The sequence below is a fragment of the Puntigrus tetrazona genome, chromosome 4, assembly GCF_018831695.1.
Source record: "Puntigrus tetrazona isolate hp1 chromosome 4, ASM1883169v1, whole genome shotgun sequence".
In the NCBI taxonomy this organism is placed as follows: Eukaryota; Metazoa; Chordata; class Actinopteri; order Cypriniformes; family Cyprinidae; genus Puntigrus; species Puntigrus tetrazona.
The window spans coordinates 12,594,793-12,621,999 of NC_056702.1; the positions used below are offsets into that span (position 1 = coordinate 12,594,793).

General features: G+C 41.7%; 1 protein-coding gene across 26 annotated transcripts in view; it reads right to left on the reverse strand.

Moving 5' to 3' along the window:
* Positions 1–27,207, reverse strand: part of celf2 (cugbp, Elav-like family member 2) — a 132,415-nt gene that overhangs the window by 55,736 nt on the left and 49,472 nt on the right. The window contains exon 1 of one of the 26 annotated variants that reach the window (XM_043236489.1): positions 19,234–19,546. The exons of 23 other annotated variants lie outside the window; for them this stretch is intronic. In XM_043236489.1, coding sequence (XP_043092424.1) covers positions 19,234–19,310 — 77 coding nt within the window. In that variant the 5' untranslated portion in view covers positions 19,311–19,546. Of the gene's footprint in view, positions 1–19,233; positions 19,547–27,207 lie in introns of those variants that run through there. 2 more of the 26 variants (XM_043236501.1, XM_043236507.1) reach the window with 2 other exon arrangements.

Below are 27,207 nucleotides of genomic sequence, written 5' to 3' on the forward strand. Positions count from 1 at the left end.
GCGCATTAGGGGGAGGCGTTCGTTTTCATTATCGTTTATGGGACGGAAAAACACCGTCATGCGTCGCAATTAACATCTGAACAGATGGCGGAGACTGGGCTAGGCGTCTATCTCTCGAGTTCTGCTTCGCACGAACCACCTCCGCGCTTTCGCGCTCGTCTGCGGGAAGCGGAGCGGCACCGGCAGAGCAGGAAGTGGAGGGAAAAGGAAAGGGATAAACGCGCACGCGGGGCGAAAAGAAAAGAAAACATGCGAGTCAATAAAATAAACAGCGGTAAGCGAGCTTGACGTGATTGAGCTCTGGTGTGCATGAGGCTGGCCAAATTACTCCGGCGAGGGCCGCAGCATCACACACACACACACACACACACACACACTCACACAACACAATGCTATGACCCGGAGAGAATGAAAACGCTCTGAACATTTGGCTTCAGAGGCCGTAGCCGAAAAGCACCATATGCTGACAATATGTCAGAGGGGAACCAACCACACACACACACACACACACACACACACACGCTTTCCTATCATTTTATCTCTCAACTAGTGATGTCATGAGCGCTAAACTAAAACTGAAACACTGAAACAAATCATTAAAAATAAATAAATTAGACACTAGACAAGAATCTTGCTCGGTCTCCGCTTGAATTTAACAACATAAACGATAGGTAAATACGATATTAATATAAATATGCATCTTTATTTGGACTTCAGCGCTACTTCCGCACAATTAAAATGCATTAAGTACAAAATAAGTAAAAACCTTTAGTATTCTAGTATGCTTAAAGCGCAACTGCAAGGTAAATTTATTAAGTTTTATTAAGTTCATAAATATGTAATGGTGTCTGTAGTGTATTTAGCATAAAATACATGTATTTTACATGCATACAGGTATATTTTATATTTATAAAACAGCATCTATGCACAATAAACAGTGTTACAGATGTGTAAGTAAGATATAGTCTGCGATATGTTTAGTCTACTGATACTGTCTGTTGTTCGCTCTGTTAACGAGATAATGGGATTATAATGGAATACATTTCTATATTTAGGCCCTCCAGGTCCATATCACACACGCTCACACGCTAACACATGCGGGCGCTCCGTCAGCGGCTGTAATCTGCAGTCTGTGTTCAGTGCCGTCTCTGATGTCGAATTCTAATGCGGTTGTCTGAATTCTCAGAGCGAAAGATCAATGTGGCGTTTAGACGAGTGCACGGTCTTTCTCCTCTCTTCCTTTCAAACGCGCTGGGCCATGGATAAAGAGACACAAACACAACCAACTCGCACCTGTACCACACACACACACTTATCACAGATCTCAGATACAGCTAAAGGCACCAACACACACAGATCTGGAGTGTCAGACACTTCGGTGGCAGACCAAGTGCGTGAGCTATGGTTATCGAATTACCAAAATGCAGATATATATAGAGAGAGAGATAGATAGATCGATCTTATGTCTCGAAACAATCTTTGAAATCTTTTGAAAGCCAAAAGACGAAAGATCTTTGAAGCTTTCGAGATGGTTCTTCAATGAATCAGCGTGAATCAAACTCGTGGTCTAAAACCAGTTTGAATGATTACAAAAAAAGTTAAGCTAATTTTACCAGAATGGGAAAAAAAAGCAATAGTGAGTAGGTGTTACAGTCTTTGAAAGGCAAATGCAACTAATTTCTTGGTGGAAAAAAAATTTAAATAACGTAGGACAGGGATCTAATGGAATCGTTTACCAGGATATTATTACTTAATGCTGTCGGAAAAGAAAGAGAACCCAGCAAAAATTGGAAACATTATTAATCATTTTAATATTTAAGGAAGTAAATAGAGTTATTTTAGAGAGAAGCCAAGAGTGAGCTCATATATATATATATATATATATATATATATATATATATATATATATATATATATATATATATATATATATATAAGGGACTGCAGTGGGCCAGGAAAGAGCAGGGAATCAAAAGAAGAAAAAAAGAGGAGAAAAGAAAGATGAGAGGCAGCATTCATGGATTAATCCAGCAGACAGATCACAGCACCTCTGTTCCTGTCGGCTCGCTCCTGCTAAATGTTTCATAAACCTTCTTCTGTGTGTGTGTATGTGTGGGATCCGCAGAGAGATCTCTATTAGACTGAATCATTTCTCCACAGAGTGCCCACGAATCTCACGGTTCTTCTCGCTCGTAGCGCGTACGACATCAAAGCGAAGCGCGCTAATATTACAGGGAGCGCGTTTGTAGCCGTCCGACGTGCTCGTAATTAAACGCGCTTGCGTGCTAATTGGAGGTCTGTAAATTGGCATCTCGGCCCTGGGCTCGAGGTCGGACACCTGTACGGCGGTGCTGATTGGGATCAAACCGTTTCCAGCAGACCGTATCGAATCCCAAACGTACGTGTAAATACCACACCGACACTCGCGGCCGCCGATGACGCGGGATTAACGAGATCTCGATTCGAAAGGGCAATTATTCACGCGCGGAAAACGCACGCACCTGCACGTCGGGACGGAAAGACAAACAAAAGGCAGATGCAGATGAACCCGGGACAGATGGGGCTAAAAGAGAGCTATCTTTTTAGACAGATGTGCGTTAGAGAGCAGATGAGCGTGGGAAAAGACGGAGCGGTGCATGAATGGATCAATGGGATCGACTAGAGAGCACTTTGTTAAGAGTAGTTAACTAGGAATCTCGCCATAGGCTGTATGTTTTACTTTTTTGCGGCTTTTGGCAAAACCCATAATTTTGGCTTGTATTCTTTCACAGACGCGACATAAAATGTTAAGCTCGCAACTCGAGTAATGTGACATTTTACAGTAAAACTGAATATTCAAATGCTTTGATAGGATTTCAGAAGTTGATATTACTTAAATATAGCACAATTACTTACTGATATTAACAGATATATTGTCTAGCCGACGCGGCTTTGGTGATTTAACAACAACAATAATATTAATAAAATAATGAATAATAATCAAAATAATTCATAAATAAATGTATATTTATTTTAAATGAGTTGCTAGTTTTTGGTAATTTTAATACAGGTAAAACAAAACAAAAAGCAAAAATGAAAGATTTCAGCTGAATCTATTTTTTTTGGTTACGTTTACATTTAACATCTTTAACAAAAATATTCTGTTTACAATAAAAAATAATAATACATTTATCATTTTTATTTAATATAATGTAGCATAGTATAAAATAGATAGATAGAGAGATAGATAGATGATAGATAGAGAGATAGATAGATAGATAGATAGATAGATAGATAGATAGATAGATAGATAGATAGATAGATAGAGAGAGAGATAGATAGATGATAGATAGATAGATGATAGATAGATAGATAGATAGATAGATAGATGATAGAGAGATAGATAGATAGATGATATAGATGATAGATAAATAGATAGATAGATGATAGAGAGATAGAGAGATAGATAGATAGATAGATAGATAGATAGATAGATAGATAGATAGATAGATAGATAGATAGAGAGATAGATAGATAGATAGATAGATAGATAGATAGAGAGAGAGATAGATAGATAGATAGAGAGAGAGAGAGATAGATAGATGATAGATAGATAGATAGATAGATAGATAGATAGATAGATAGATAGATAGATGATAGAGAGATAGATAGATAGATGATATAGATGATAGATAAATAGATAGATAGATGATAGAGAGATAGAGAGATAGATAGATAGATAGATAGATAGATAGATAGATAGATAGATAGATAGATAGATAGATAGATAGTAATATCACTACTACTATCACTTATTTTTGTAATATTGTTATATTTTAAATTGTATTTAATTTAGCTATGAATATATAATGTAACTGATAAGGCCAGTCTTTTTACCAAACGCTCCATGAACCAAGTCACCTCACAGACCAGCACCTGTAAGCATTCTGAGCAGACAACACCCGCGAGCCTGTCCGTTCTCTAGAGCCAATCAGCACGGAGCATCGATCTGCCCATCTCCTCCCCGAGTCCTGCCACATTAAATTGACCTCCGCCCTGAACTTCACACCGCCGTCAATCAATAGCTACATTTCCCCCGAGTGTCTCAACCCCGGGCTCAGAATGACAGAAGCATCTACAGCCTGAGACAAAGAGAGAGCTCCAGTCCAGTACATCAGCTTTGACTTTCAGATCGGTGCAGGAGGCCGGAGCCGAAGAAGAAAAATCGAGCGAGACGGAGACCGATGAAGTGATCTGCCAGATGTGGAAGAACATCACAGGTCTTCGAGGTTAAGAACATTTGCTCCACATGTGTTCTCGCTCGCGCGGTTTCTGTGGGTAACTGGGAAAGAGGGTGGGGGAGGGACCAGCATCATGACGACAGATGCGTTCTGTCACCCTTTAAATTGAATAATGCTTAGTGTCTCCACTCAATTACCGACCTTCTCAAGTGTCTGTGTGTAAAAACGGAACGGGTTATGCTATAGCGACAGCTGCAGGCTCGAAAAAAACCTCAGGGGAACCTCATCATGGACTAAAATGCTCGACACGGGCGGAAACAAAACAGCACTGCTTACTAAAACTGTAAGAGAGACGCAGCACCCAATTAATTCCAATGGAGTTCGATGTTAGCATCTTGCTATGGCAACAGCGCGACGAGTTTTATGCTTTTTAAACCGACTTAAGTGAACTGAAGCAACACTAACATGACCAGAGAGACACGGTGACGCTAATGTATTTGAGAGCAGAACGTCCGTTGTGAAATGTCCGCAATGCTGCATTCAAGAACAACTTCGATGCATTGAGAGGAATCATTTTTGGCCTGGTTTCAGGCATCGGTTTCGGACATCGTATGGAAAGAAGAGCACAGACACGTTTTGGATTGACTAAATAATGATCATTTTCATTTTTGGATGAGTTATCCTTTTAAAATATTGCTCCAAGCAGTAGGTCTGAAAAGTAGGATGCGGCTTGCGTGAAGATACGCGCATGTAATTTGACAGAGGGCCGGGGTGCCGTCCGCCTCTTTTACTGTCTATTTATGTGCGAATATGTGGAAAGGTCAAAAACCTGCTGGGTTGCATACATGTATGGAAGTTTAGGCAAGTGTGTGTTCGTGCGAAAGGTCAGTGTCCTAAAACTGCCACCCGACAGGGGGCTCGACGTAAGCGGAACTCGTGCCCAGGAGGAAAGGTTACACTTTAAGGCACAGTCGATAGAAAGGTTTTGTCATTTTTCTTTGTACCAGACAGAAGTGCTTCCATTAAAAACCGCAGTCTACTGTTCCACAGCTTTTTTCTATTCGATATTTAACGTTAGAATTGTCTTTATACGCTAAAAGAGTTTCTTGTGCGAAACTGCATGAGCACAAAAAAATAAATAAAAATGGCAACTAATTGAAATATGAACAAAAATGACCAAACATGAGTTTGAACGAAAGCACATCCGGTGAGAACTTAGATGACGAGTAATACCGTGCGCTGGAAAAGCACTGCAAGAATCTTAAACGCGACCGATTACGCGGAATTGGAAACCGAAACCGTTACATTTCTGACAAGGTCCATCCATAAAAAAAAAAAAAAAAAAAAAAAAAAAAAGCAGCAGTACGAAAACACACCAAACCTCACAGAAACGGCGGTCTTCCTTGAAACACTGCGACTGAGCCCCGACCGCACTGCTGCCAATCGTAGCAAAGCATGAAGATCTGATGGAAAACAGCGTTAAAGATTTTCCCACAACGCTTACGACACCCAAATCTGGACAATATTACACTTGACGAAGAAATTCAGAGCAACGCGTCGTTTTTAAATGAGCGCGTCTGAGCGAGCGCTGGTGTGAAGTTTTGAAGTGTAAATTTGACATTTTTTAAACATGGCTTCAACATTAATCAAGCCACACAAATTATCAAGCATCGGAGAAGAGGCGGCAATTATAACAGCAAGAAATGAGCTATCAACTCACTGGGGGACTGAGCGATGACAACACACACACACACACACACACACACACTCGCACAGCAACGGTCCTTTATGTCGTACAAAACCCAGAAAATGAACCGGTGAGTGTTACATCATAAGAGCCCTACACGCAATCGTTAAAGAGCTCAGACGTGATTCGGCAAGAATTTAAGCTTGAGGAGTCACTAGAAACGCGTGACGCGCAACCAGCCGAACGCAAAATTAAAACATACAGAGAAACCCTGGGCAGCTGACTTGTGAGGGAACCAAAAAAATAATACTTTCTCCAAAGGAAACAGGATTCCCCCGGAAGGTCGTCGTTGATTTCGTTATTGCAATAAATACCGCCACGCATTTCTTTCATGTCGCCCATCCCTATCTTTTGCTTTCTACGACGCTCTGCGAGACACCCGTCTAGGTAGGCAGCCGACCAGGTTTTGCAGCTAGCATCTGGACGGAGACAAACAGGAAGACGCGGGGAGAGCGGAAGATGAAGATAAAAGGGAGGGAACGGGCTTGCAGGAGTGGTATAATCAGTCAGGAGAGGTGGTGAGTTAAATGAACGGGTCTCTGTGTAACCGCACACTGAACAGTGCCATTTACTCTCTCTACGGGAAAACTTGCACATTACACAGGCTGGCTTTCTCTCCCTCTATCTCAATAGCATCCTTCACCCCATTTTTATCCTTGACTCTTCCAGATCTTTCTATTCACTCCGTGCCTCTCTTTCTTCCGTGGTGCATTTGTCCTCGCGGCTGCTGGAGAATCAGTCAGAAAAAAGGTGCCGGAATTAAATCTATACAGCAGAACACACACACACACTTGCTTTTATGGAAAAATAATAGCAGGCACCCCTGAGATGAGTTTTCAAAGGTGCTTCTTGGGGAACCGTCCGGCTTTATTGCATGGGTAAACTGTATACTTGACCGTTGTCAAAAATAGCTGTTTTCTAACCTACAGTTGTTTCACTCCAGAATGCCTTTCTGAACCCATAAATCGGTATTTTATGTCCACTGGTGTATTTCTTTCTCGCGCTGCCGAATAATAAGATACATAACGTACAACAAAATACACTACTTCCGGAGTTTGTCGGGTGCAATGTATTATGCACTCTTTGTAATGCAAACATACAGCCTGAAGGCTATAATCTAATATTTTATTTCAATTACTAAAGCGGTTGTTAAAGTTCTAGTTTTAGTTAACAGTAACAACATTGGTCTGCCGCTTAAAATGCTCGAGGTGGTAATTTACTCGTCGTTTTTTTGTCAGGTGGGGGAAAAAAAAAGGAAAACATTTCAGGATTAATATAGAAATGCACCGGATTTCATTGGAGACCAACAGGATAAAGGTTTAAATTACAGCCTCGACGCTGCTTTAAAGTAGGGTTGGGTAACGTTCGGGTGCCAAATCGATGCTTTTAAAATAGTCCCTGAACCGATACTTATACATTTACGATACTTATATATATATATATATATATATAAAGTAAATCGATAAGCAACAATTTCCCCAAAAAGGCCATTGACACTAAAAACACATGATATCGGTTTCATTCATACAAGAGGGCGCCCTCGCACAGAAAAAGCCACATATCCAGAGAAGTAGCTAAACCGTAACGGAGTAAACAGAAGACATCAACCTTTGAATGATAAAACAAAGACGATAAACACTCTACTTCAACAGTGCATCGTTTATCGCTGTTATTCTCTAATCAGTGTATCGTTTTTTGGTTTTTTACAGTAGCCTCATTCTGTGACAAAAAAGCTACATGAGATCACAGAAGGAAGCATCCGACCGGTGTTGTGGAGTAAATAAGTTTATTTTAAGCTATTTCGTCGGACAACAGGTTTAAAAAAATGCGAATAGAAGGGAAGTTTCGATTTAGGTGTTTTAATCAAAGCGTGCTCTTAAGGCGCTCTCACGTCCCAACATGCTCACTTGCGATACTACGTTTTTTTTTGGTGTTCGTCGTTTAGGCATCACACCGAAATCTGCGTTCTGATTTAGTTGCACGATCCCAACCGAGGAGTAACAGTCTCATGTAGCAAAACTATCTGTCATTTATACAAATACAATTAAAAAGCCCTTTAAAGCTGCAATTTGGACCTTCAACCCAACGGTTCCCATTGAAGCCCATTGAGAAGAATCCTGGAATGTTTCGTCAAAAACCCAAAAAAAGGGGATGAATAAATTATCAGGAAATTACCAGGAATTTTTTTATTTTTTTTTATTCTGGAAGTGAACTAATAAAAGGCTGGTGGATTCTGATTGACTGTCAAGGTTTTTATCATTCAGAAATTACAATTTCAGGTTTATTATTCCTTTGCGTCATTATAACCGCCGCGTTCCCTATTCTCATCAAATTGCAATGACTTCTTGTAATTTTATAGTTAGTTAATTGCAAGCTTGTTGACGGTGCTCAAGGTAGAAGCGGTGCATTCTGGGACTGAACTGCACTTAAATTACGGCAGAAGTGAGCCGATGTGGGTTTTTTTTTTTTTTCTTTATAAGTGAAGGAGGGTTTTTAGGTCACGTTCAACCCTCTTTCTCTTTGTGTGTCCCCTGGGCTGACCCGGTCGAGCCTTAATGGTGGAACAACAATGGAGTGCATTGATTAACTATACCACTAATGAAGTGAAAACGAGTCGATACGCACACGCGCACACACACACACACACACACACACACACACTGACTGCTGAGTTCAAGCATGTAGAATACAACCTCTACGGGTCCGTTCTGTATGTTTCCAACCGCTTTTATTGTCCATTTTGGTTTCCTAAAACATATCTCAAAGTCTAAAACCTCAAAATAAACTTGAATACTTAGCCTACGTTCATTTTGAAGCTCTCTGCTCCTGCAGCATGTCGGCAACTGTCTCATTTGTGCTATTCTTATTTCTCCTGAGGCGTTTTAGGAGAAACATCAGACAAAGTTGATACTTAAATGTAACATAACTCATATAACTTAAGTCCCCAGAGCTATAAAAAAAAAGCAATACGATTTCCTAGAGTAACACTGTGAGTGTGTGTGTGTGTGAGATGCAGACATCGATCAACATAAACAGCCAGACAGCAATGTGTCATGATTCCCCGTGGAGAGGCGACCGCATCTACTAGAGTAACTAAATCTACAAGCGCGGCACTCTCGATCAAAATACCCACACACTTCGGCCGCCCTTGCGCCGTGAAGCATTATCGTAGCTTCAGTCGTATCAGTCCGCGTACGCTCTCTAACTGTCCCTAGCAGCACGATGACCGCATCTACTGCATTATCAACTGCTCTAGCGCTTCGGATAGATACAGGAAACCGCCTCCTGCTCTTTGGTTCGGTTCTAAGCGTTGTTTAGTTGACGGGTCAGTAAAGCGACGACACATCACTGTGCCCGCACGGCCCTCGTCGACCTCTCTGGTCCATTGATTGGCTGCAAGAGGCTGCAATTTGACTGTCGCTTTCTGATATGGTTTTTTAAATTATTTTATTAAATTGAAAAGGCTGTGTGCATGTGAGGAAAAAAAAGAGCACACAAACATACAGAATTTTCGTGTATATATGGATCAACGGTGAGATGTCCCGTTTTGGTGTGCATAGCAAATGAATGTTACGTACATAGAAAGCATATTAAATGCAATAAAAATCAACTTTAATGTTTTGAAAAAATTCAAAAATGAATCTAAGAATTATTCTGACTCTGATCATACTAAATTTGATTGTTTTAAATTATTAAACACTTACTGACAACCTAGTGCTTTGAAGAATAGTGCTAGAAAGATTTAAAATGACCGTTAATTAGTATTTTAAGGGCTGCGCTGTGATCCATAAATAGTCTTTCTGTGTTTATTTATAATGAGTTTTGCCTGACATGTTTTTTTTTTTTTTTTTTTGGTTTATGAATTATTGTTACACTGAATAACATCTTTTCTGTAAATCACGGTCAAGTTATTATTTTGTGCACGCTTCTAATGTATAGAGAAAAAAAAAGCTGCATTAAACTTTTATGGACTTTTTTTTTGCTGCTTGAAAATCTTTTTCATCATGGACCCATACAGGCCTAACAATTCTTTTTCTCACAATATTGCATAGTTTTGATCATTTTCGCATGCATATTCATGCGTTTTTAATTTTGTTTATTTTATTTCATTTTTAATGCAGCTTTTATGATTAAAAGTGTACTTTTAATGTAGCGATTCCTATTTTTTTATATCATTTTTTAAATTGAAACGGCTTAAAAATGTAACGTGTCACACTAAAATGACTACAAAAGACATTGCCCAAATAAATGTTAACATTTTTAATATTTAAATCGTATTCGCTCGTATTGCATTTATAACATTTCCTATAGTTTATTAAAAAATATTGAAAATAATTTAAATAATGTAATCTCCACATTTCTCAGGTTACTGACACTCCCATGCCTCTTATACGAACATATTACATATTAAATATTGAATTAATAATGAAATAAGCGATACCATGTTTGGAGCAGCAACAATCGCATTTCCAATTATAATACTGAGATGCATCACTTTATATCTGGGGACACGTAGCACTATACGGTGCATCAGATCCAGATCTGAGACTCTGAAAAGTTATACTCGAGTCAGTCGGTTGTTGGGTCAGCAAAGCAAAGACAACACGTGACCGTGGCATCATCTCTGCTCCATTGATTAGCTTTACTCAACAGCCGAGTTCATCACGAGGTGTTCTTGCTCACCGCTGTGACATCCTCATTTACTTCATTTGCCTCTTTTCCACTTTTATCTCCGTCTCCGCAGAGTTCCTTTGTATATTCCTCAGCACAAAGCTATCGGAGAGCTCTTTCTGTGAAACGGGTTAGGAAAATAAAACAATGGCAGTTGCTGGGTGATGTGATATGCCTTGAGGGATCTAAACGTTCGGAGTGGCTTTTTTTCCACTTCGCTGGAAAACGAACCCGCGACGTGCGTTCCCTGGGAGCGTTACATAATCAACTTCAGCCCTAACCACCAGCAGATGTTAGCCGTGTAATCTCACTCGTTCGAGACTGGCTCGGCGCGTACGATCTCTTTCATACGCACGAGTTTGTCTCTCCGTGCATGGCCGTGGATCACTGGGAAAATGAATGCTGCGTGCCGATTGGTTAAGCGGCAACACATGCTGACCTCAGCCAATCGATGATGAGCATGGCGGAACAATAAGGGACCCTCCATTTAAATGTGAATGCAGTGCTATTATCCAGCTGGGCTTATGTGTGTGTTCGCGTCTCTTACTTACATTATCCCGGAGAGAAAAGAAAATTGGAAAGACTAATGAAAAAAAAAGAGAAACAAATGAGGTGCAAACTAAATTACCAGTTTGGCCATGTTAATTATGCCGATTCTAAAAAAAATCTGTTCTTTTCCTCCTGTCTTTCTGTTTGACTGGATTTTGCCTACCGTTTCTCCTTGTTTGCACTGTATAATAACTGCGTCAGATATAAAAGATAAAATAGACATCGGTATTTAATAATATTACTGTTTGTCGTTTAACTGCTATGGACTTTCCTGCAATTTTTCATTGGTCGTTTTAATGGTTCATTAAACAAAAAAAGGAATAAAAAGTTCATTAAGGATATTGTGACACATCTTGCCCACCCATAACTAACAATAACGGAAGTGAATTCGCTGTCAAATTCAGTATATAAGTTTCCGCCATCAGTTGAATGGGCGCATTTAAAATGGAAAGGAAAGTCAAGCACACTGCAGAGTACAGCAGAGTGCTGTCATATACTGGACGTTTCCGCAAATGCAGCATCTTATTCGTATATTGATGCATACTTCATGTACTGGAGCGGTATGGCAGAACTCCATTCAGAACATACCCAGCGTGTCTGTTTTCGGAGGGCAGCGCTATATAGCAAGCACACTCTCGCTCAGACACAGCCTGAGGGTAGGCAGAGACAGAATCGCTCCATTTTGCCCTTAACAGCATAGAGAGGCCTGGAAGCTTGCAGTAGATCAAGCATTGCAATAAAACAGTCAGACCTACTTTACAGGCGCAAACTTTAACTGAGCCTCCACACACACACACACCCCAAATTCTATAACCCGGTATAACACGCACATTTATCTTTCTCTCATTACTCTATCATCATAGTCCCCACAGCAAACACTCCCGCATTCTTATATAACGCAACTGTTTGATGATGGAACGGGAGCAAAAGCGAAGAAAAAAAGCAGGCGTGCGGACCTGTGTGGATCTTGTATTTTTCCTCCTTCACATCAGAATGCATTTTCCGGTCAGAGTCAAGGTTGGCCGTGACAGCGCTCTCCCAAAAGTCTCTTCGTATGCAGTGGCCTAGTTTCTTCGGGGAGGAAGAGAAACAGAGAGAGGTGCGGTGGAAGCGAGCGCGAGGTGGGATCGGTGTCATACACTGCTACACTCGGTTGAGCTTTGGAGAGGCGTCAGTACCGTAAACTGTCCAGAGGAGGTGAGGTATGTCTCCTCCAGCGGCTTTGAGATCTACCGCTGTGCCCGTGGCATCTCCTGGCACGGAGCCCACGCGGGGCTGTTTGCCCATCTGGGAAGCTGGCTGGAGGGTTAGGGGGCTTTGAGGCAGCCAAGGTTGATGGCCTGATGTGATTTAGGGGAAGCGCAAAGGCGTGCTGGGGGTCCCAGTGATGGGACTTGAAAAAAATGATTCATGAATATCGAGCTCAATTAGCATGGAAGTCTCACACAGCCAGAATTCCGACTGTCGGGATTTAGCGGCAAACTACAGCGGACATATATCCTAGTCAGAAAACGTCCGTTTAAACAGGAAGCGGCAGACCGACTGACATGTGAAGTGATTATGCTTTTTGTTAATTTCACGGTTTCCGTTTATGCCACTAATGTCCAGTTCTGCTCCTGGGAGGCCACGGTCCTAAACAGACCCTAATTAAACACACCTGAACCAGATAATTAAGGTTTTTTTAGGATCTCTAGAAACTGCAGCAAGTTAAAGGTTAATGTTGCCATGTCTGTGGTTTTCTTGAGGAAATGGGCTACTTATTCACCGATTATTTACTACAGTGGGTTGTTTTTACTTTGTGGATTGAAGTAAACCCTTAAGCCCCAGAATGCCATTTCGATGGAGGGTACCCCCAATGGATAGGGCAATCATGTAAAAACTTAACTGGTCTAGTTTTAAGCTGCTTTGGTCTAGTTTTATTTTATTTATACTGGAGGTAGCCTCTACATGATATAGGCCTTCCAGAAGCAGCACCGGACACCCGTGATTTATGAGTGCATCTCAATCGTACAAGCTCCCACTCCACATCAGGTGTATATTAAACATCGAATGTCTTGTTTTGGCTACTGTTTCAACAGTGTTGTAGCTTGATTCACAAAAAAATGGCTTATGATTTGGTAAAAAGACTTAAATATCCCAGAAGGAATAATTCCAACTGAAGACACAGCGGAGACAACAAAAAAAAACCTGAACTCTGGTCATCTGCATCTGGACCAAAAGGTTGCACGTGAATGCAAAACCAAAGTCAAAGTCCAACTAGCAGGTATCACATCTAAACCATCTCTCCATACCAGCAGGTGGCAGCAGTCACCAAAAGACTTAAAACTATGTGTATAAAAACAGCGCTGAAGATACCCTGGGCCGACAGATGCTCAACGACACTCAAAATGGTCGTCTGCATCTAGACCAAAAGGTTAAAAAACTTAAACGCAAAACCAAAGCCGATGTCCAAATAACTTCTTCAGCAGCATGGGAGAAACTACCCTCCATACCAGCAGGCGGTAGTATTCTCCAGAAGACTTAGAACTATGGATATACAAATGGTGCAGAAGATACCCACAAAAAAATGGGCCAACAGATGCTCAACAATGCTCGATATTGGCCGACAAAGTGTCTGAGCTAATCAGACTGATGCTTGCCATTTTGAATAAGTACTTGTTTCGTGTTCTGTATACATCAGACAGCCAGTGAACCGCCTGACGCTATTAGCATACTTTTGATGAGAAATAGGACAAACCCACATAAAGGGATTGGACACCAACAAACCCACGCGCATTTACACACAGGTGTGAGGTGTGGATTAGCGTGTTAGAAAGCAAGAGCTGAGCTGGAAGGCTTTTGCTGAGGGCTGCCAGGTTGTTGAGTCCCTGTCTGTGTGCGTAAGTGTATTTGTGTGACTTTTAGCGCAGTGATGGTTGCCTTTTAAACAGGCAGCAGAAATAAGTCCTCAAATGTTTCCCATAATCCTGCATTCCGCTCCCTCTAGCTGCAGATAATGAGCTCTCCTTCTGAAGAGCCCAATCAAACAAGTAAAACATTTAAGAGAGAGAGAGAGGGAGAGAGAGGGAGGGAGAGAGAGGGAAGACATGACGACGTTTGGTATGAAAGGAAGCAGAGAGGATGTAAAGATTATGGAAGATTGAGGACAGAAAAAAGGTAAAGGGGAAGACGTGAAGAAGCAGAGCGAGCAAGGAAAAGGAAGGCAGGGAAAGACAGAGGGAAAAGGTCCACGGAGACTCATTGAGGTAAGCCTTGACTTTGGCAAATGCAGCCACACAGATGGAGTGAATAAATATTGGACAGGGATCTCACATCACTTACAGAGAGAAGTGGGGGGGGGCGGGATTGGGAAAGAGAATAATCAAAAGGGAAAACAAAAGAACGATCCAAATGCTGAAGATATTAGCACACACAAGCGAGTCCAGATTGCTGATCATTCGACCCACCGAATCAACTCTAAATAAGTAATGTGTTCCGCACGATCGGTTATAAAGCTAACAGTGCTTGAAATCATTTCTTATGCGTTTATCGTTTACAATTTATTACGAAATAAGTCATTTCACCGCTTTGTGTAAACGATAACAACACCCTACAGCCTAGCGGGCGAGTTGTGTTGCAAACATTGCAGGACGGCTTATAAACCAAACCGCTTAGGGTTGTTGTTTGTTGAAATTATTAACTTGATTTACGAGCAATAATAGAACCGTTCAAACATCGAACTATTTCAATGATAAGCGTAATGCCTCATCGAATGTAGAGGTGCACTGATTTGAATCGAACGCCTGATGCTTGCCTTTACGATAAAGAATCATTAGCTTAACTGTATGATATGCAAATACACACACTCGGTGCCTTAACAATAACAGTAATTATTTAATAATTGAATGCGTTCAATGTATCAAATAGTTATAAATGATGCTAACGAATGAATGAAACTGCGTGAAGATCAGCTAATGTACAACAGCTCAAAGCAGATCGTTCAATCGGATATCAGAGTCGGAAGTATTTAGTAAAAGTATACGATCAAATAGCAGAGACTGAAACCGACTCTGGACCGATTGAAATTGAATTAACAAAAAAAAAATAGTCTCTGTTTTTTGGGGTCTCTTCAAAGCAACTGGATTTTTTTTTGAAAAGCCAATATACACATCTAATTCCAGTTTGTGCGTATGTATGAGAGAGAAGAAGCGAGAGATTTCTATGGTTCCAAGGCCACAGGGGAGAATGTTGTTCGTCAGGCATAAAGAACTCTAGACAAACGCTCCTGCCTTGACTGTATTCGGCTTTTCAGCAGCTGAAAGCCGTCGTCACGAGCGCACGCGTGACCATAGACACAAAGTGAAACGCGCTCGTCTCTCGGTGCAATCAGAGAGCGGAGTGTGCGTAAGATGAAGAGGCCGAGTAAACGAGAGAAATGAGGAACAGCAACAAAGTAGTCGGCAAATACGGATGAAAAAAAAATATTAGTCCTCTAAATAAGTGTTTCGCCGCTGGTGGGTCGCAGATCTGTTCTGATTGGGTCTTAAAAAGCAAAAGCAAAAATGCAAATCATAAAATGGAACTACGTAATCATGCACTGAATGGCAAAATAAACCGAACTAAATGCAATCCGCTTTTAAAAGGGATGCCGATGCATTTTCTGTTTTGTTGGTAGCGTTAGCGATTGCGCGTCCAAAAACATTCTGCAACGCAGACTTGAGGTTCCAATATGGAAAAATGGTGTTTCCGTGGCCATAACGTCCTCGATTGCGACGCGAGCGAAGCGGTGCCTCCTTGCGCAGGCAAACGCACGCCGCAACTTTATAGGGCTGAAAGCAAGAAAACGTCGACCTTGGGTTTAAAAAGCCAGTCTCGCGCATTCACTTTTTTTGGCGTCTGTAACTCTCTGCCTTAAGAAAGCACCGATGGGACCCACTTTCGACGAGGCTTTTCGACTGGGACGTCAGCCGTTTAAGAAGGAGTTATTGCATTTTGATGAAAGGTTATGAAGACAAACATATTAATAACATGCACCGGCGAATCACGCACAATAAAACCAGGGAACGCGCACTGAAGAAGGTAAACGGGGTCAATTTTGATTACGTGGCTCCTCGCACTCGTTAATCATCCTTTTTTATCTTCCAGCGATTTCTGGAATGAAACTGCTGCCCGTAAGTGCTGGAGGCATCTCTAACCCTCCGCCTTTCCCGTCTTTTTCCCTCGAGTTTACGTCTCGCGCTCTAGGCTAACAGCAGATGTGAGGAACCACTCAAACAGGCCACGAGTCAAAGGTTACAGACTTCCCAAAGTTTAGTGAAGATGATTGTGGGGGGAAAAATGACTTGCCTGCTAATAAAAAACACAAACAAACAAAAAAAAACAATCTTACCAGACAATATAAGCGTTTCAGAAATCAAATCAACTACTAGCGATGCAATTTTCCCACGTGTAAAACTAAATTAGAACTTACATTAACTTGACGCAAACTTCTTTTTGTGCATTTATTTTTTAGTTTTATTCGTGAAAGAGACTTTCTGTATGGAAGCCCCTTTCCGCATTGACCGAAAAGTAATTGTAAGATAAAGATAATAGTCAATTGCGAGATACAAAGTCCCTATTGTACACTCGAGTCGGTGAGCTATTGAGCAAGAAATGAACAAAAATCTAGTTATTTTCAGAAATTTCCTTCAATTTGCATCATATTTGCAAAAAAACAACTCAAATGGCAAACGTCCCCTCCCGCCGATCCTCCGGCGCTTCCTCCAGTGGGATGGAAAACAAGTTCACCGAACCCCACACCGGAACTCAGTCCGGCCCTTCTCTCTCACACAATAAGAGCTTCTTTGTGTCCTGCAGGACCGCTGGAGTGTTCTCCCGTCTAAAATGAAGTTAGCCTGTCAGATGACTTCGCTTTACTTGCAAAACAAAAAAAAGCCAGAATCCAGAATCGACAGGCAGAGCCGGCGGCCGAAGTGGCTCGCGACGGGCAGAAATGTAGAATACGCTGGTTGGGGATTTAAAGGACAGGTGTTTTATATTCTCGCTCGAGTGTGTGTAATGTTTTTCTGGCAGAGAGGTGAGCGGCTTATCACGTAGTGAAGAGAGAGATTAGCAAGTATTCACTCGCTGGAACACGGGCCAGCTGGATGCTGCCCGTCCACCTTCTTACGTGTGTGTGTGTGTGTGTAATGGGAGACTGATAGCAACACCTTGTCACAGAAGTGCTAGTCCGTGCTTACGGTGAACCCGCCCGTCAGCGGATTCACCTGCGAGTCTTGAAGTGAGAAAAGTGAGGCGCGCGAGGACAGCGGGAACGCGAGCGAACAGATCTGGGGGCTGAAAGCAGGAGAAAGGCTCCCGCACAAAGACAAACATTCATAAGTGGAAAAAAAAAAAAAACACCCAGAACATGCATTCTGGAGATCTTTTGATAGCGATCACATGGTGGAACTAGAAAAAAACGTAACGAGACCTACTTAAAAATTGCTCATCGTAACAGAAAGAAATAAACATGAGGCCTGGTAGGCATATACGGCTATCTATACGGCCTATATGGAATCCTATTGACTTTAAATGGTTCTGAACCCTTAGGCTTCTAAGTTATTTTTGTAGCCTAACAAAACCAACATGTCTGTTTAACGCTTTACGTGTTTACGCGTATGGTTTTTAAGCATTTACATTCCTAGTATGTCAATTTAACAACATTTAGCCTAAACTTCAAGCGTCACAATAAAACTAGCAGCATTTTTTTATTAAAGTAGCACATAAATGGATCGATATTGGTTTTTGGTGTTTAAAATAAGCTCATTTCCACAAAGTATCCCCACCCCAAATCCCAAAACATGTATCATGGCACCATTATAAGAGAGCGAGGTCTTTATTTAGTCTCTTCATATAGCGTTTGTAATTTCGCGGGTTTTTTTTTTTTTTTCCCCTCTGAGAACGTTCCGTCTCAAATTGTTCCCAAAAGTGTCGTTACACAGCGGACTGCCGCACACTATTTCGACTGCAAATAGCCCCTAGATGGGAACGGCGTCGAAAACGTGGAGCGAAAGGAGAGGACGGGGGGGAAATTCGCACCGCAAAACCAGCGCTCATCAAGCGTCGGTAAGTTAAAGGCGAGCGGACGTAAGTGGGACAGCGGCTGCGTCTGCGAAGAGCTCGCGCTGCACCGAACTATCCCCTCGCGCCCCGCGACACCGCGCTTTAAGTGAATTACGTGTCCTGCGCGTGCTCTAATCTGATTTCGGCAACACATGCCACGTAACAAATCAAATTTGAAACAACCCAGATACAGGGAAGAGAGGGGTGGGGAGAAGGGGAGAAGGGGAGAAAGGGAGGGGGTCGGTCGTTGCGCATTCCGATGGTTTAAAAGCAGAGACGGAGCGGCGCATGTTTTCAACGCTGAGCTCGAGCCATTTCGGTCACATGTCTCCTATTCATGCATGAGCTGACACTGCGCTGCGGATCATATGCGTTCAATGTAAAACAATTATTTATGGTTCTGATGCATATGAAGGACGGAAAACCTATACTAATGCAGCATTTACAATATTTCCCCCCCAAATATATATATATATATATATATATATATATATATATATATACGCGTGCACAAGCGGCAGACCAAACCCCCACAAAGCCAAAAACGTTCAGTTTAGTGAGTAACAAAGTAATCCCAAGTTCTTTATATCGCACGCACTTTTAATCAGACGTGATATTAGTGAACTATTGCATTCAACTGCTGTCCTCGCATCGATACAATGACTATTAGTCGCTATGCAGATCAGTCTACATAATATAACAAAACTCTGAGACATGATCCGGACTGTCCGATGACGGAGCGCTAAACCCGACGCGTCCATTTCCCGGATGCGGCACGATAAATGCAGTTAAGAGCCCCCCAAAAAATAACATTAGCGCCATCAGCCCCGTTATCTGATCGCTGATAACACAACGCGCGGCGCAAACACGCCGCCGCGTGCCCTATTTGTCAACACGCTCGCGCCGAACAAGACGAGAGGAGAGAGCCGAGGAAGCAAAGAGATAAAACAGCTAAACGCTTACATCCTTTCTCCGGCGCTCAACAACCGTCCCTCCACCATCATCTCGGGTAGAAAATCCAGATTGTAGGACGAAGTCATGTTCAGGCTGACCGCGTTGCGCGCCGCTGACTGGATAACGCCCGCCTTCCGCGCGAGCCTGCCTGCCTGCCGAGTTCGAGCGCGCGAGACGGAGAGGGACAGGTGCAGCGGCGCGAGCGGCACTGGACACGCACACACTCACCGCGCTTGTCACATTCTTTTCCGCTCACCCATTAGAGTGTTTTTCCTCAACAATCCCTTCCAAAAAAAAAAACCTTCTTCTCAGACAACCAGCGCTCCGGAGCGTCAAGCGCCGGGAAGGGAGAGGCGTGGCTGCTCGAGCTGCTGCTGCTGCAGAGAGTTTTTAACCAATGCATCTCTGAGCCACATCGGCCCGAATTAAAGTATGCATGGAAGCGGAAGCATTAAAAGAAGTATACAAACCGTCCATCGCTGTTAGGAAACAGCAAAAGCAGAATGTTCGAAGAATGTTCATGCAGCTCTTTTTCACACTGCTCTTTTTTTAGCTGGAATAGCTAAAAAGCTCAAAAATCATATTTACTTATATATTCAAATACAACACACCGATATGTGATGTTATTTAATTAGGTAAAGGGAAAGTTCACCCAAATATTATTAAAATTCTGTCCCAAAACTATATGAGAAAAGAAAACATTTTGAAGGATACTGGTGACTGGACAGTGAGCAAAAAATAAATAAATAAATAAAATAATATATATATATATATATATATATATATATATATATATATATATATATATATATATATATATATATATATATATAGTCAAGTTTTACATTGCTAACATTCTTCAAAAAAAAATGCAAATTATATATATAGTGTTTGTTTAACACAATAAAAAAAAACTACTTTTGGGTGTATAACAGAATTTTCATATTTAGGTGAACTATCCCTTTAAGCATCTCCAGCACCCTTTCACTTTCATTGTAGCCAGGACAAAATAACTCAAACTGAGCAAAACATGACTTTCGTGTTCAACAGAAAAAAAAGAAAAACACACGTGTTTACAAACAACCATGTTTTTCCATCTATGAGGAAAAACTGCCTTGTACATGAAAAAGCACCCTTGCAGAAACATTTACATTTCCTAATTATTGAGATTGCCGTAGCCATGAACCGAAATGAGGCTGAGAGATAATAAAGGAACCTCTAGGTACTAGGTATTGAAGATTTATTGCATCAGTGTATTTATTGCATCGGATGATGAATGCAACGCAAGGCGCATCCCCGTTTTTCCAGCGCTCATCCGTTCATGCGTATGAAAGAGCGCGTTTTCTTTTTGTTTTCCCCTCGCGTGCCCCCAGGGGAAGGGGGTCTCGAGCCGCGGCTCTACAGAGCACGTGCAGGAACTAGGTCATGGGAAACACACTCATGCTTAATGCATATATACACTCGCAAATGACGGGGAGGAAGAGAACGCTCGTTTCTGCAGCACAAAAAGATCCGGGGGTTGCACAGTCCGAAATAGGAACCTTTAAAAAAAAAAAAAAAAAAAAAAAAAAACAGGCTGCTTTGCTGTTTTTGTTTTGAAATCGTCCGTGGTAATTAGATAACAACATATTCAGCCAAAAGCTTCAAAACAAAACGGAAAAAGCCATAATGGGCCGCGCTCGTCTATAAGGCCGAGGATTTCAGCCGTCATTAAAAAGCAGTTGCGTAGAATTAAAGTGCAAATTAAACAGTTTTGGCGAACCGCGATAAATAAAACACGTGTTGTGGTCTGTTATGACCCGTGGCCAACAACGGGCCGGTATTTGCATGCGTTCAAGGGTGGTGCTTGTGTATGCAAGGATGCGCAATCGATATTTCCTTCTTACTGTAACATTTATGAGAAAACAGAAAACAAAACTAACCCCAGAGCCGGATCCTTAGAGACAGTTTAGATATAGGCCGTGATTTCTGTAATGATTTTACACAAATTATTATAATACGCAAACCGAGCCGCCGGGGTCATGTTTCCCTCCAAGAAACGCTTGTAAATACCGCCTCGAGCTCGGACAGTTGAGCAAAGGTGACTCGCAAATAAAGAAACAAGTAGGTAATGCACAATAATCGCATTGCATTATTCAAGTCAATATACGTAGGCCTAAAAACACCAATACGAGTACTTATACAGTCCGCTGCTCTAAAATATCAATTTGCGCATCAATTACACAGGAATAAAAAAAAAAAAATCAATTTCGGGGCGAACAAAGAAAAATAAATACGTCGAGAGTTCTGGACGGGTTTATAAACATTCCGCTGTTCTCGCACAATGCGGTATCTTCTACCTTGAGCAAATATACCATTACATAATGGATTGTGCAATAAAGAAGCAATTTACGAACGCTCGGCGTTGCTGTTACGCATGTTACGGAGATGATGAATTCGCTAAATGGGCTTCTGTTTGGAGAGAAAATTCAGCAGTAAACCCAAAGACAGCCGAAGCTCGGGCGAAAGAAACAGGGGAGAGCACGAAGGAAAGAGTAGACCGCTAACACGCAACGCCAATGGTTGTATGTGCTCATATTTTTGCTTAAGGTACATTTCCATACTGTGCAAATATTTTTCGAGCCTTTTAGCTGCTCGACTTGTCTTCTACCTTTTCTACCGAGCTTTCCGAAGACACGGCAGCCGACCCCGACGCAAGTAAACCCGGACTGACTCGAGAGCGTAACTCTGGCGCGGCGAAGCACGTGACTAGATAACCTTTGTTCGCGGCCTTGCTGTGAATCTCGCTTGGTTTTGAGGAGCTAAAAGGCAGCAGAGCCAATTTTCCGTCTTTTTTTGTACGGCAGAAACGCACCGGGATAGATCTCTGGCTCCCTGACTTCGGAAAAGGGGCGACGGGGATGGTCGTGATTTCTCTGGATACCCATTTTACCGATATCTGGCAGGTAGCGGGGACAATTTACGCGTGGTATTAAGCAGGCTTAAGCAGTTCGGAACAAGAACTCGCGCCACAGACCTTCGCGTCGCCCCCTGAACATCCTTCAATCTTTCTGGCTTCCTCTTCTGTGTCCTTCTCTTGGGGTTAAGAAGGCTGATGAAAGCACTTAAGGGCTGATATAATTCTCTCTCACTGAAGATAATGGAATTTAGCCACAAGACGTCTTTCATACGGGCTCCCCTCTTCCTCGCTGTCTCTCACTCTCTCTCACACTCTCAGGTCAAAGGTTTCCCTGTTCTTCCTCCTGCAGTTGTTATTGTTACCCTTTTACCTCTCTCTGTTCTTTTACTGTCATTTTTTTGTTCTTCTTTCCCTCACCTTCTCCCCAGGGGTTTCCAAGGGTATAGCCTGAATATGCTCTCTTGCCCTGAACCTGCTTAGTGCTTTACTCGCATTATAGTAAGTAGAGTTGCCAGCCGTAATTTCAATAAAAGTAGACCACTGCGGGCATATGTAGCAAGTGGCGATATGGATAAGGGTAACCTATCTTTTTCACTAGAAATACTTCACAGGCAGATGATTCAGGAAAACTATGTCTTTTTTAAAACAATCAGGTACAATACGGTTACTCGTCTCTGCATTACATACCTGAAGGTTTAAAATAATATGTAAATAGTTTATCTTATCTTTTACGATGCATTACATCGATAGCCTCCATAAAATTGCTATTATTTCAGCATAAATGCCTTGGGCTGAGCTCCCAATGTCCTTGCATCCTAGTTACGCCCCTGTTCTGCCTCATTTTCTTGGGGACCTTGTTCTTTGTGTTCTCTCTCTTTCTCACACCTTCTTTCTCTCTCTCTTCGTGCCTCTACCCCTTGGGTCTGGACCCAGCTGGCCTATAACACGTATTGATTGACCACGTAGGAGGAGAGCAAGGAAACAAGAGAGAAAGAGAGAGAGAGAGAGAAAGGCTGGCCCAGCAGGCTGCGAAGACAAAAATAGTACACCGGGAGTTCAAACCGAATGGAGAGAGGGAGAGAGAGTGAGAGAGAGAGAGAGAAAGAGAAAGAGGTGGGGGCAGGGAAGGTAGATAGATGGGGGATAAGAAGAAGGAGAACACATTAAAGATGGCAGATATGGGGCAGAAAAAGACTGCATGTATTAGGGGTGGTCTTAAATAAATCGAGCAAGCACAGTTGCTAGAAAGAAAGGAATTCGTGAGGACCATTCATGAACTTAAAAAGACAAATCGCTGGTCTCGGTGGTGTTTTTGTAGGGTAGATTTTTAGAATGGGGGGTGTGTCTAATTGAGCAACTAGGCCCAGCATAAGATCCAGGACTGATACTGCATATTTAAAAACCAAAGCTGTATAAGTGAACGTAGGCGTATTTGAAAAAAAGCGCTTTACTTGCATAGTGCATAGTTATTAAATTCTCGTATATGCATCTAGTTACGTGGTAAACTTGCTTGGTAGCTCACCTGGTACAGGTGGCGGTATTTGCAATTCGGGTACGAATCCTGCGAAACATAAGTTATAATAAACAAGATCAAGTCTTGGAAGCAAGATAAAACAGCGTGGTTGTTTCAGCAAATGCGTTTTTATCTCAGTCCACATTTCACTTCGTGTTGCAAAATTAGCAAGAAGCGGCATGATAAATGAGTCTGGTTTTGTAGAAGTTATTTTTTATCACTTATAAATTGCAATTCTAAATTCTGATGTACATGCAGGCTACATATTAGTTAAATTCGTGTAGAAAGTCGCACCACGCCTGACCACGCGAACTCCTCCTACGTGGAAATAACATCCCCTGAGAAAAATGGAAATATATAATACGGTATAGCAGGGAACATAAATATCAGCTCTAGCATATAGCCTCATGCATGCAGACGGACAGACGGGCTGTTGTTCTGTCAGAAGAGTCTGTTTGGGCTCATGAATATTTGATTAACTCATGGATTATGTAAAGCAGCGAGCGTGCTCATTTGGGTGAAAGCACACATACGCATACTCTCAGTTTTGCTATGTTGAATACTATAGATACTTTGCCCTAAGGTCATTCTATATATGTATATATGTATACACAGAGATGATGTAACAAGTTTGTCACAAGAACTAAGTGCCAAACCACAGATTGCGGAATGCTAGTTCATTGTCTAGCGCTTGTGAAAGCTATCCTTTCACTGTCTCCATCGAACATTTGCTTCCGATGAAGAGCAGTGCAGGTACTGTTCCAACTATAATGTATATGCAGACTTTTTGCTTTCTGATTTGAGCTTCTGGCACGTGTCAGCCAGGAGAGATTCAATGTGCTCTAATCAAAACTGAATGTTTGAGGTGAGCATTTAATGGTATCTCACAACCAATTTGTACGTATTTTACGTGGTGGCTAATTCACTATGATTTCATTTATTATTTCTGCGAAGGGTGGGTTGAGGTGCGGGGTTAGGTGTGGACCTTTGTTCAAATACCTATTTGCCAGCTTGTACATTTTTTTTAAATCATAAGAATCAGAATTTGTACGAATTAGCCACTTCGTAAAATACGTATGAACTGCTATGAGATCAAGCTGGAATATTACCACTAAGTGGGAATAATGCTTAAAGTAATTATTTATGTTTACTGGCTCTGGAAAACCTATTAGATTTTTTTTGAACATATGGTGGCCATTTTGTGCGTGAATATGTATTTGCACATCCATTATTCATTTATTTTATCATTGTGAATAAGCGGAAGGTAACTGCTGCTTTATGACTAATGAATTATTTGAAAGAATAATAAACGATTTTGAAAGTTCAGCGCGACCACCACTTAGGAGATAAAATGTGACAATCATACGCATATCTGAGACTAGAAAGATGTTGATCCAGTTCAGAAAATAGGTCTAAATGTTTTGTTTGTGAATTGATATGGTTCTCAAGTTCAACCCAGTCACTCAATGATTTAGAGGCAATTGTTAAAAGCATAATACGATACTTAAATTTTGGTTAGTGTATTACACAAAACCAATGTACAATAATAGTACATGACACTTAAATACGAAGAAAAACAATTATGAGCACAGTTTACTAAAACGTGCACGCGATTACTATTTTGTTCTCTCGATTTGCTAAACCGTACGCATTAATTGCAAATTCGAAGAAACAAATCGGTAAATTCCGTATACGATTTAGCCTACTATTTTTGCCTCCATACTTAAATGATGTGTTCCCTTCTTTACTGTATCTTAAAAGCCTCAGTTCTCGTTTACTTTCAATACACAGAAAAGAACAGCCAGGTTATTCTTCAAAATTCAGATTTCGTGTTCAGTGCAAAAGAATCCTTTGCATTGGTGCAGTATTGAGGCCAGTTTCTTGAGTAAACCGTCAACATTTTTAATGTTATCTGACTAGTAACAGGTGCGGTTTAATGGCACATTTAACGGTAACTTTATCACCCCCCTTGAGTGCTGTGGTTTGCTAGTGCATATGTGTAAGCTTGTCAGTTTAATCTGGGATCACTAGCCCGTCTAATCTACTACTATCAACTCGACCCGTTGTTTACATCATCACCATGCCAACCAGCAGTAATGCTATTATGACATCAGCAGCGTATCGTATCGCATTCCAGGCGCTCTACGCTCCTCAAACATTAAATTCGCAAGCTGCTCTGCTCCTCCTAAATCATGCAACATTCGAAGTGCAGGCCCATTTTTGCCTTTCGCTATCCCAGAATGCCAACCTCAGAGTGATTTTTACCAAGTGCAGTGAACCTTACTGGTTTAATTGAACAGGTCTTGGGTAGCGAAATTGGAGTTTAAATAAATTTGCCATTTCTCTCCAAGTCCTACATTCATTAAGGAGCCTTTTTCCCCCTTTCCTTTCTCTATCCATCTCACCCCCTTCCTTTGTTTCTACTTCCCTCCCCCCGTTCCCCTCATTAAAGCGGGACCCTGAGAGTGCTGGTCACTGCTTCTCATTTATTTTCATTTGAAACTCGCGCAGCTTCACTGAGCCACAGCTCGACGGTGGGCACCTAGGGACAGGTCATTCTCCTACAACACAAAACCACCTATTTCTGCAGCACGTATCCCAGAATGCACAGTGACAGCAGCCCGTCGCCGCAGCCACACACAGACACAACCGCCATCGCCTTGTTTCACCGCAATGAAAGGCTTTCCAAGCCACTAAATGCAGAGTACAAACTCCAGTGTTTATAGCGGAAAGCCGGCAGTGGTGTACGAGCGGTTTTAGGAAGAAAGTGTAAGCTTTTATAATGGCCCGTGAAGCGCAAACTGACCCGGTGTCATCTGTGATTGCTTAACCCCTCGACTTCCTCTTAGAAACACTTTCAGCCTTATCTAAAGCATTTAAATAGCCTTGTCAGCTAAAGTCTTCAAAAGAACACTCACGCAGGCAATGCTTGATAATCTCACGAGTTGCCTACCTGCACAACATTTTTAGACGTTATAAATGAACATTTGAACATGCCTATGATGACTAGAAATCACTTCTAGGCAGGCGGCTCACTTGGTTGTAAAACTGTGATGTGGAAATTGATGGCGGCCCACTAGATTTCGAACCATAAATAGCACCAAAAAAGACATTTCAGTTATGTTCGATATCAGTAATATTACAACTAACGATCAATCTTAAATAATGTATTGCATTCCTAGATATCATTGCAGTACATTTGCCACCAGACGGATTGAAGTTAGGCGCAGCGGCATAAATCGATGCGAGTCCTCGGTGAAAGAAGCATTACATCAACTGCCAAGGGCACGTGCAATAGATTTATTTACAGTCCTGGCATGTACCGTTTTCCCATGTATGTGGCCCTTTATGTAGCGCCATAAATCATTTTTTCATCAAATAACGATAAGCGTTTTCAAGACCATAGGTTCAGCCCCAAATTGCACTAGCTTACGTTTGTTAACATACGGTCATATTTTTCTAATGAGCTCGCCTATGCGCACGTGTGTGTGTGATGGTTACGAACATGTATGACACAGTGCTATTTGACATTTCTTTATTGGAGGAGGTTGAGTTACGGCCGAGGTGTGTG